The sequence below is a fragment of the Salvelinus sp. IW2-2015 genome, unplaced genomic scaffold, assembly GCF_002910315.2.
Source record: "Salvelinus sp. IW2-2015 unplaced genomic scaffold, ASM291031v2 Un_scaffold5662, whole genome shotgun sequence".
In the NCBI taxonomy this organism is placed as follows: Eukaryota; Metazoa; Chordata; class Actinopteri; order Salmoniformes; family Salmonidae; genus Salvelinus; species Salvelinus sp. IW2-2015.
Window position 1 is genome coordinate 4,083 of NW_019946927.1, and position 11,526 is coordinate 15,608.

Below are 11,526 nucleotides of genomic sequence, written 5' to 3' on the forward strand. Positions count from 1 at the left end.
CTTGGGATACCGTCTGGGCCGGCAGCCTTGCGAGGTTTAACCAGCTTTTAATATCTTACACACGTCGGCCACGGAGAAGGAGAGCCCACAGTTCTTGGTAGCGGGCCGCGTCGGTGGCACTGTGTTATCCTCAAAGCAAAGAAGTTGTTTAGCTTGTCCGGGCCAAGACGTCGGTGTTGTGGCTGGTTTTCCTTTTGTAATCTGTGATTGTCTGTAGACCCTGCCACATACGTCTCGTGTCTGAGCCGTTGAATTGCTACTCCACTTTGTCTTCATACTGACGTTTTGCCTGTTTGTTTGCCTTACGGAGGGAATAACTACACTGTTTCAGCCATATTCCCAGTCACCTTGCCATGGTTAAATGCGGTGGTGTTGCGGTGGAATGCTTCCTTCTATCCACTGTTTCCGATTAGGGTTTTAAGTCATAGTACAAAATCTATACACTTCCTGATAAACTCAGTCACCGTATCAGTATATTGGTCAATATTATTCTCTGAAGCTACCCGGAACATATCCCAGTCCGCGTGATCAAAACAATCTTGAACCGTGGATTCCAATTGGTCAGACCAGCGTTGAATAGTCCTTAGCACGGGTCCTTCCTGTTTGAGTTTCTGCCCGTAGGAAGGGAGGAGCAAGATGGAGTCGTGGTCAGATTTGCCAAAAGGAGGGCAGGGGAGGGCCTTGTAGGCATCCCGGAAGTTGGAGTAGCAGTGATCCAGTGTTTTATCAGTGTGAGTACTACAGTCAATATGTTGATAGAACTTTGGCATCCTTTTCCAAAAATGTGCTTTGTTTAAATCCCCAGCTTCAATAAATAGCCTCAGGATATGTGGTTTCCAGTTTGCATAAAGTCCAGTGAAATTCGTTGTCGTGGTATCGGCTTGAGGGGGGATGTACACTGCCATGACTATAACAGAAGAAAATGATCTTGGGAGGTAATAAGGTCGGCATTGGATTGTGAGGTATTCTAGGTCGGGTGAACAAAATGGCATGAGTTCCTGTATGTTATCACAATTACACCATGAGTCGTTAATTATGAAACATACACCCCCGCCATTCTTCTTCCCGGAGAGATATTTATTCCTGTCTGCGCGATGAACTGAGAACCCAACTGGTTGGACCGACTCAGACAGTATATCCCGCGAGAGCCATGTTTCTGTGAAACAGAGCGTGTTACAATCCCTGATGTCTCTCTGGAAGGAGATCCTCGCCCTGAGCTTGTCAACTTTATTATCCAGAGACTGAACATTAGYGAGTAATATCCTCGGAWGCGGTGGGTGGTGTGCGTGCCTCCTAAGTCGGACTAGATGACCACTCCTCCGCCGCCGTTGTTTTGGGTTGGCTTCTGGAATCAGTCCAATTGCCCTCGGGGTTACGAACAGTGGATCCGCTTCGGGAAAGTCGTATTCCTGGTCATAATGCTTTTAATGCTGGTGATTTACCACAGCTCTGATATCCAATAGTTATTTCCGGGTGTATGTAATAACACAAAACATTTTCTGTGCTAACAATGTAAGAAATAATACATAAATATACTGCAGTTACCTAAGAGCTAGAAGCGAGGCAGCCCTTTCTCTTGGCACCATTTTGTGTAATACAGTGAACGTCCCACGCCTTAATGTGATGTTATATGTTGACAATTATTAGAACATAGTCTAGTGCTTTTGCTGTTCGTTACTCATCTTGTTGGCCGACGAAAAGTTAATGTGAACAGTTCTTCTAACATATTCAATATGCGCCTCGGAAGACGATAAGAAGGACGTGCTCCGTTGCCTCCCCGATGTGTCGGTCTTCACTAGTAATGCCTGTTGCAATGCCTGTTAGAAGGACCCGATCATTTGACGGGCWTTGGCTAATAAGAATTGAGATATCTGAGAGAGCCATATGAGTGAGGTGCTTCGGAGCAGGGCGTTTGTCCACCGGGAGGAGGGAATTACATTTTTATATTCAGCCCAATGGCCACTTTGGCCGCAAGGCATGGATTTTTTTTAGGAGGCATTACGACCATGGCCATCGATGGTGTCGAGAAATTCGAGGTTTGCTGCTGGATCTGATTGATCCGTGTGTGATTGATCCCCCCAGGCCTRCCCCTGGACATGCTCCGTTGTGAGAGTCTGCTGGGTCTAGACCAGGCCACCTGCAGCCGTGTCCTCAACAAGAACTACAAACTACTGGTCTCCATGGCACCGCTCAGCAACGAGATACGACCTATCAGCAGCTGCACGCCTCAGGTACACACTGGTCCCCTTTCACAGCCCCTCCTCTCACCACCCCAGGCAATGCTGGCTGCTCCTCTGTCTCGGACTAGAGCCTGTTGAGAGTGTGTATGTACTGTGTGTGTGTGTTTGCACAAGTCACCATGCTCTTAGACTGCTCCAGACTCCACAACAGGTCTGGGGATTCACACTCATTCAGACTGGAGAGCTATTTGTCGCCTGTCTCTGTCTGGCTAACAGGACATGTTGACAAGCCGTCTCTCTACTAACAGGACATGTTAGGAGGGTGGATCAGCACCAGTCAGGAGGGTGGATCAGCACCGGTCAGGAGGGTGGATCAGACCGGTCAGGAGGGTGATCACACCGGTCAGGGGGTGGATCAGCACCGGTCAGGAGGGTGGAACAGCACCGGTCGGAGGTGGAACAGCACCGGTCAGGAGGGTGGAACAGCACCGGTCAGGAGGGTGGATCAGCACCGGTCAGGAGGGTGGAACAGCACCGGTCAGGAGGGTGGAACAGCACCGGTCAGGAGGGTGGAACAGCACCGGTCAGGAGGTGGAACAGCATCGGTCAGGAGGGTGGATCAGCACCGGTCAGGAGGGTGGATCAGCACCGGTCAGGAGGGTGGATCAGCACCGGTCAGGGGGTGGATCAGCACCGGTCAGGGGTGGATCAGCACCGGTCAGGGGTGGATCAGCACCGGTCAGGGGGTGGATCAGGCTGTTTTCTATCAGGATTTAAAAATTATTGTAAATTCAATCAACTTTGTTGTTTGATGGATTGAATTGAACACTGATGTTGGACCCCATCTGGCTGGATCCAGTTGACCCCACCTTGGCTGGGATCCAGTTGACCCCATCCTTGGCTGGGATCCAGTTGACCCATCCTTGGCTGGGATCCAGTTGACCCCATCCTTGGCTGGATCCAGTTGACCCCATCTTGCTGGGATCCAGTTGACCCATCCTTGGCTGGGATCCAGTTGACCTCCTTGCTGGATCCAGTTGACCCATCCTTGGCTGGATCCAGTTGACCCCGATCCTTGGCTGGATCCAGTTGACCCCATCCTTGGCTGGGATCCAGCTAATCAGACGGATGTAATGGTACGTAAAGTAGTATGTGCTTTTTTCTGTCCCTTTTCAAATCAACCATACATTCATTAATAAAAAATGTTATTGTTGTTCCCCTGCAGCACATTGGGCCAGCATCCCAGAGGTGAGCTCCATCTGGTTCAAGCTCTACCTGTACCATGTGACCGGCCAGGGTCCTCCCTCCCTGCTGCTGTCCAAGGGCTCCAGGCTCCGGAAACTACCGGACATCTTCCAGGTCAGTCTATAGAAACTACCAGACAATCTCCCAGGTCAGTCTATAGAAACTAATACCAGACATCTCCCAGGTCAGTCTATAGAACACCAGACATCTCCAGGTCAGTCATATGAAACTACCAGACTCTTCCAGGTCAGTATAGAAACTCCAGACATCTCCAGGTCAGTCTATAGAAACACCAGACATCTCCCAGGTCAGTCTATAGAAACCACCAGACATCGCCCAGGTCAGTCTATAGAAACTACCAGACATCTCCCAGGTCAGTCTATAGAAACTACCGGACATCTCCCAGGTCAGTCTATATAAACTACCAGACATCTCCCAGGTCAGTCTATAGAACTACAGACATCTCCCAGGTCAGTCTATAGAAACTACCAGACCATCTCCCAGGTCAGTCTATAGAAACTACCGGACATCTTCCCAGGTCAGTCTATAGAAAACTACCAGACATCTCCCAGGTCAGTCTATAGAACTACCAGAATCTTCCAGGTCAGTCTATAGAAACTACCAGACATCTCCCAGGTCAGTCTATAGAAACTACGACATCTTCCAGGTCAGTCTATAGAAACTACCAGACATCTCCAGGTCAGTCTATAGAACACCAGACATCTCCCAGGTCAGTCTGGAGAAACTACCAGACATCTCCCAGGTCAGTCTATAGAAACTACCAGACATCTTCCAGGTCAGTCTATAGAAACCACCAGACATCTCCCAGGTCAGTCTTAGAAACTACCAGACATCTCCCAGTCAGTCTATAGAAACCTACCAGACATCTCCCAGGTCAGTCTATAGAAACTACCAGACATCTCCCAGGTCAGTCTATAGAAACCACCAGACATCTCCCAGGTCAGTCTATAGAAACTCCAGACATCTCCCAGGTCAGTCTATAGAAACCACCACCAGACATCTCCCAGGTCAGTCTGTATAGAAACTACCAGACATCTCCAGGTCAGTCTATAGAAGCTACCAGACATCTCCAGGTCAGTCTATAGAAACTACCGGACATCTCCAGGTCAGTCTATAGAAACTACCAGACATCTCCCAGGTCAGTCTATAAGAAACTACCAGACATCTCCCAGGTAGTCTGGAGAAACTCACAGACATCTCCCAGGTCAGTCTATAGAAACTCCAGACATCTTCCAGGTCAGTCTATAGAAACACCAGACATCTCCCAGGTCAGTCTATAAAACTACCAGACATCTCCCAGGTCAGTCTTAGAAACTACCAGACATCTCCAGGTCAGTCTATAGAAACCACCAGACATCTCCCAGGTCAGTCTATAGAAACTACCAGACATCTCCGAAGTCAGTCTATAGAAACCACCAGACATCTCCCAGGTCAGTCTGTAGAAACTACAGACATCTCCCAGGTAGTCTATAGAAACTACCAGACATCTCCCAGGTCAGTCTATAGAAACTACCAGACATCTCCCAGGTCAGTCTATAGAAACTACCAGACATCTCCCAGGTCAGTCTATAGAAACTACCAGACACCTCCCAGGTCAGTCTATAGAAACTACCAGACATCTCCCAGGTCAGTCTATGAAACTACCAGACATCTCCCAGGTCAGTCTATAGAAACTACCAGACATCTCCCAGGTCAGTCTATAGAAACTACCAGACATCTTCCAGGTCAGTCATAGAAACCACCAGACATCTCAGTCATCTATAGCACAGACATTCAGGTCAGTCTGTAGAAACTACCAGACATCTCCCAGGTCAGTCTATAGAAACTACCAGACATCTCCCAGTCAGTCTATAGAAAACTACCAGACACCTCCAGGTCAGTCTATAGAAACTACCAGACATCTCCCAGGTCAGTCTATAGAAACTACAGACATCTCCCAGGTCAGTCTATAGAAACTACAGACATCTCCCAGGTCAGTCTATAGAAACTACCAGACATCTTCCAGGTCAGTCTATAGAAACCACCAGACATCTCCCAGGTCAGTCTGTAGAAACTACCAGACATCTCCCAGGTCAGTCTATAGAAACTACCAGACATCTCCCAGGTCAGTCTATAGAAACCACCAGACATCTCCCAGGTCAGTCTGTAGAAACTACCAGACATCTCCCAGGTCAGTCTATAGAAACACCAGACATCTCCCAGGTCAGTCTATAGAAACTACCAGACATCTCCCAGGTAGTCTATAGAAACACCAGACATCTCCCAGGTCAGTCTGTAGAAACTACCAGACATCTCCCAGGTCAGTCTGGAGAAAACTACCAGACATCTCCCAGGTCAGTCTATAGAAACTACCAGACATCTTCCAGTCAGTCTAATAGAAACCACCAGACATCTCCCAGGTCAGTCTGTAGAAACTACCAGACATCTCCCAGGTCAGTCTATAGAAACCACCAGACATCTCCAGGTCAGTCTATAGAAACTACCAGACATCTCCCAGGTCAGTCTATGAAAACCACCAGACATCTCCAGGTCAGTCTGTAGAAACTACCAGACATCTCCCAGTCAGTCTATAGAAGCTACCAGACATCTCCAGGTCAGTCTATAGAAACTACCAGACATCTCCCAGGTCAGTCTGTAGAAACTACCGGACATCTTCCAGGTCAGTCTATAGAAACATACCAGACATCTCCCCAGGTCAGTCTATAGAAACTACCAGACATCTCCCAGGTCAGTCTGGAGAAACTACCAGACATCTCCCAGGTCAGTCTATAGAAACTACCAGACATCTTCCAGGTCAGTCTATAGAAACACCAGACATCTCCAGGTCAGTCTCTATAGAAACTACCAGACATCTCCCAGGTCAGTCTGTAGAAACTACCAGACATCTCCAGGTCAGTCTATAGAAACCACCAGACATCTCCCAGGTCAGTCTATAGAAACTACCAGACATCTCCAGGTCAGTCTGGAGAAACTACCAGACATCTCCCAGGTCAGTCTATAGAAACTACCAGACATCTTCCAGGTCAGTCTATAGAAACCACCAGACATCTCCCAGGTCAGTCTGTAGAAACTACCAGACATCTCCCAGGTCAGTCTATAAGAACCACCAGACATCTCCCAGGTCAGTCTATAGAAACTACCAGACATCTCCCAGGTCAGTCTATAGAAACCACCAGACATTCCCAGGTCAGTCTATAGAAACTACCAGACATCTCCCAGGTCAGTCTATAGAAACCACCAGACATCTCCCAGGTCAGTCTGTAGAAACTACCAGACATCTCCAGGTCAGCTATATAGCTACCAGACATCTCCGGTCAGTCTATAGAAACTACCGACATCTCCAGGTCAGTCATAGAAACTACCAGACATCTCCCAGGTCAGTCTATAGAAACTACCAGACATCTCCCAGGTCAGTCTGGAGAAACTACCAGACATTCCCAGGTCAGTCTATAGAAACTACCAGACATCTTCCAGGTCAGTCTATAGAAACCACCAGACATCTCCCAGTCAGTCTATAGAAACTACCAGACACTTCCCGGTCAGTCTGTAGAAAACTACCAGACATCTCCCAGGTCAGTCTATAGAAACCACAGACATCTTCCCAGGTCAGTCTATAGAAACTACCAGACATCTCCGAAGGTCAGTCTATAGAAACACCGACATCTCCGGTCAGTCTGAGAAACTACCAGACATCTTCCCAGGTCAGGTCTATAGAAACTACCAGACATCTCCCAGGTCAGTCTATAGAAACTACCAGAAAATCTCCCAGGTCAGTCTATGAAACTACCAGACCATATCTCTCCAGGTCAGTCTATAGAAACTACCAGACACCTCCCAGGTCAGTCTATAGAAACTACCAGACATCTCCCAGGTCAGTCTATGAAACTACCAGACATCTCCAGGGTCAGTCTATAGAAACTACCAGACATCTCCCAGGTCAGTCTATAGAAACTACCAGACATCTTCCAGGTCAGTCTATAGAAACCACCAGACATCTCCAGGTCAGTCTATAGAAACCACCAGACATCTCCCAGGTCAGTCTGTTAGAAACTACCAGACATCTCCCAGGTCAGTCTATAGAAACTACCAGACCATCTCCCAGGTCAGTCTATAGAAAACTACCAGACACCGCCCAGGTCAGTTCTATAGAAATACCCAGACATCTCCCAGGTCAGTCTTATTAGAAACTACCAGACATCTCCAGGTCAGTCTATAGAAACTACCAGACATCTCCCAGGTCAGTCTATAGAAACTACCAGACATCTTCCAGGTCAGTCTATAGAAACCACCAGACATCTCCCAGGTCAGTCTGTAGAAACTACCAGACATCTCCCAGGTGTCAGTCTATAGAAACTACCAGACATCTCACCAGTCAGTCTATAGAAACACCAGACATCTCCCAGGTCAGTCTGTAGAAACTACCAGACATCTCCAGGTCAGTCTATAGAAACTACCAGACATCTCCCAGGTCAGTCTATAGAAACTACCAGACATCTCCCAGGCAGTCTATAGAAACCACCAGACATCTCCAGGTCAGTCTTAGAAAACTACCAGACATCTCCAGGTGTCTGAGAAACTACCAGACATCTCCCAGGTCAGTCTATAGAAACTACCAGACCATCTTCAGGTCAGTCTATAGAAACCACCAGACACTCCCAGGTCAGTCTGTAGAAACTACCAGACATCTTCCCAGGTCAGTCTATAGAAACCACCAGACATTCCCAGGTCAGTCTATAGAAACTACAGACATTCCAGGTCGTCTAAACACCAGACTCTCCCAGGCAGTCTGTAGAAACTACCAGACATCTCCCAGGTCAGTCTATAGAACTACCAGACATCTTCCCAGCGTCAGTCTATAGAACTACCAGACATCTCCCAAGGTCAGTCTGTAGAAACTACCGGACATCTTCCAGGTCATCTATAGAACTCAACATCTCCCAGGTCAGTCATAGAAACTACCAGACATTCCCAGGTCAGTCTGAGAAACTACAACATCTCCAGGTAGCTATAGAAACCAGACATCTTCCAGGTCAGTCTATAGAAACCACCAGACATCTCCCAGGTCAGTCTTAGAAACTACAGACATCTCCCAGGTCAGTCTTAGAAACTACCAGAAACATTCCCAGGTCAGTCTATAGAAACCACAGACATCTCCCAGGTCAGTCTATAGAAACTACCAGACATCTCCCAGGTCAGTCTATAGAAACCACCAGACATCTCCCAGGTCAGTCTTAGAAACTACCAGACATCTCCCAGGTCAGTCTATAGAAACTACCAGACATCTCCCAGGTCAGTCTATAGAAACTACCAGACATCTCCCAGGTCCAGTCTATAGAACTACCAGACATCTCCCATGTCAGTCTATAAAAACTACCAGACATCTCCCAGGTCAGTCTATAGAAACTACCGCGACATCTTCCAGGTCAGTCTATAGAAACTACCAAGACATCTCCCAGGTCAGTCTATAGAAACAATACCAGACATCTTCCAGGTCAGTCTATAGAAACTACCAGACATCTCCCCAGGTCAGTCTATAGAAACTACCGGACATCTTCCAGGTCAGTCTATAGAAAACTACCAGACATCTCCCAGGGTCAAGTCTATAGAAACTTACCAGACATCTCCCAGGTCAGTCTGGAGAAAACTACAGACATCTCCCAGGTCAGTCTATAGAAACTACCAGACATCTCCAGGTCAGTCTATAGAAACCACCAGACATCTCCCAGGTCAGTCTGTAGAAACTACCAGACATCTCCCAGGTCAGTCTATAGAAAACCACCAGACATTCTCCCAGGTCGTCTAATAGAAACTACCAGACATCTCCAGGTCAGTCTATAGAACACAGACATCTCCCAGGTCAGTCTGTAGAAACTACCAGACATCTCCCAGGTCAGTCTATAGAACTACCAGACATCTCCCAGGTCAGTCTATAGAAACTACCGAACATCTTCCAGTCAGTCTATAGAAACTACCGACATCTCCCAGGTCAGTCTATAGAAACTACCAGACATCTCCCAGGTCAGTCTTATAGAAACACCAGACATCTCCCAGGTCAGTCGGGAGAAACTACCAGACATCTCCCAGGTCAGTCTATAGAAACTACCAGACATCTCCAGGTCAGTCTATAGAAACACCAGACATCTCCCAGGTCAGTCTATAGAAACTACCAGACATCTCCCAGGTCAGTCTAGTAGAAACTACCAGGACATCTCCCAGGTCAGTCTATAGAAACACCAGACATCTCCCAGGTCAGTCTATAGAAACTACCAGACATCTCCACAGGTCAGTCTATAGAAACCACAGACATCTCCAGGCGTCTTAGAAACTACCGACATCTCCAGGTCAGTCTATAAAACTACCAGACATCTCCCAGTCCAGTCTATAGAAACTACCAGACTCTCCAGTCAGTCTATAGAAACACCAGACATTCTCCAGGTCAGTCTATAGAAACTACCAGACATCTCCCAGGTCAGTCTATAGAAACTACCAGACATCTCCCAGGTCAGTCTATAGAAACTACCAGACATCTCCAGGTCAGTCTATAGAAACTACCAAGACATCTCCCAGGTCAGTCTATAGAAACTACCAGACATCTTCCAGGTCAGTCTATAGAAACACCAGACATCTCCCAGGTCAGTCTATAGAAACACCGACATCTCCCAGGTCAGTCTGTAGAAACTACCAGACATCTCCCAGGTCAGTCTATAGAAAACTACCAGACATCTCCCAGGTCAGTCTATAGAAACTACCAGACATCTCCCAGGTCAGTCTATAGAACTACCGACATCTCCCAGGTCAGTCTATAGAAACTACCAGACATCTCCCAGGTCAGTCTATAGAAAACTACCAGACATCTCCAGGTCAGTCTATAGAAACTACCAGACATCTTCCAGGTCAGTCTATAGAAACCACCAGACATCTCCCAGGTCAGTCTATAGAAACTACCAGACATCTCCCAGGTCAGTCTATAGAAACTACCAGACATCTCCCAGGTCAGTCTATAGAAACACCAGACATCTCCCAGGTCAGGTCTGTAGGAAACTACCAGACATCTCCCAGGTCAGTCTATAGAAACTACCAGACATCTCCCAGGTCAGTCTATAGAAACTACCAGACATCTCCCAGGTCAGTCTATAGAAACCACCAGACATCTCCCAGGTCAGTCTGTAGAAACTACCAGACATCTCCCAGGTCAGTCTATAGAAACTACCAGACATCTCCCAGGTCAGTCTATAGAACAACTACCAGACATCTCCAGGTCAGTCTATAGAAACACCAGACATCTCCCAGGTCAGTCTGTAGAAACTACCAGACATCTCCAGGTCGTCTAGTAAGAAACACCAGACATCTCCCAGGTCAGTCTATAGAAAACTACCAGACATCTCCCCGGTCAGTCTATAGAAAACTACCAGACATCTCCCAGGTCAGTCTATAGAAACTACCAAGACATCTCCCAGGTCAGTCGTTATAAAACTACCAGACATCTCCCAGGTCAGTCTATAGAACAACCAGACATCTTCCAGGTCAGTCTATAGAAACCACCAGATCATCTCCCAGTCAGTCAGTTATAGAAACTACCAGACATCTTCCAGGTCAGTCTATAGAAACTACCAGACATCTTCCAGGTCAGTCTATAGAAACTACCAGACATCTCCCAGGTCAGTCTAAGAACCACCAGACATCTCTCCAAGGTCAGTCTATAGAAACTACCAGACATCTCCCAGGTCAGTCTATAGAAACTACCGACATCTCCCAGGCAGTCTTAGAAACTACCAGACATCTCCCAGGTTCAGTCTATAGAAACTACCAGGACATTCTCCCAGGTCAGTCTATAGAAACACCAGACATCTCCCAGGTCAGTCTGTAAGAAACTACCAGACATCTCCAGGTCAGTCTATTAGAAACTACCAGACATCTCCCAGGTCAGTCTATAGAAACACACAGACATCTCCCAGGTCAGTCTATAGAAACTACCAGACATCTCCCAGGTCAGTCTATAGAAACTACCAGACATCTCCCAGGTCAGTCTATAGAAACCACCAGACATCTCCCAGGTCCAGTTTAAACTGTCCAATATCTG

At 47.3% G+C, this 11,526-nt stretch overlaps 1 protein-coding gene across 1 annotated transcript in view; it reads left to right on the top strand.

Moving 5' to 3' along the window:
- Window positions 1-2,056: 2,056 nt before the first annotated feature.
- Window positions 2,057-11,526, top strand: part of LOC112078422 (protein FAM91A1) — a gene marked incomplete at its 3' end in the record, with an annotated part of 15,333 nt that continues 5,863 nt past the window's right edge. The window contains exon 1 of the mRNA XM_024144677.2: window positions 2,057-2,231. Within this exon, the coding sequence (XP_024000445.1) occupies window positions 2,097-2,231 (135 nt within the window). The remainder of the gene's footprint in view (window positions 2,232-11,526) is intronic.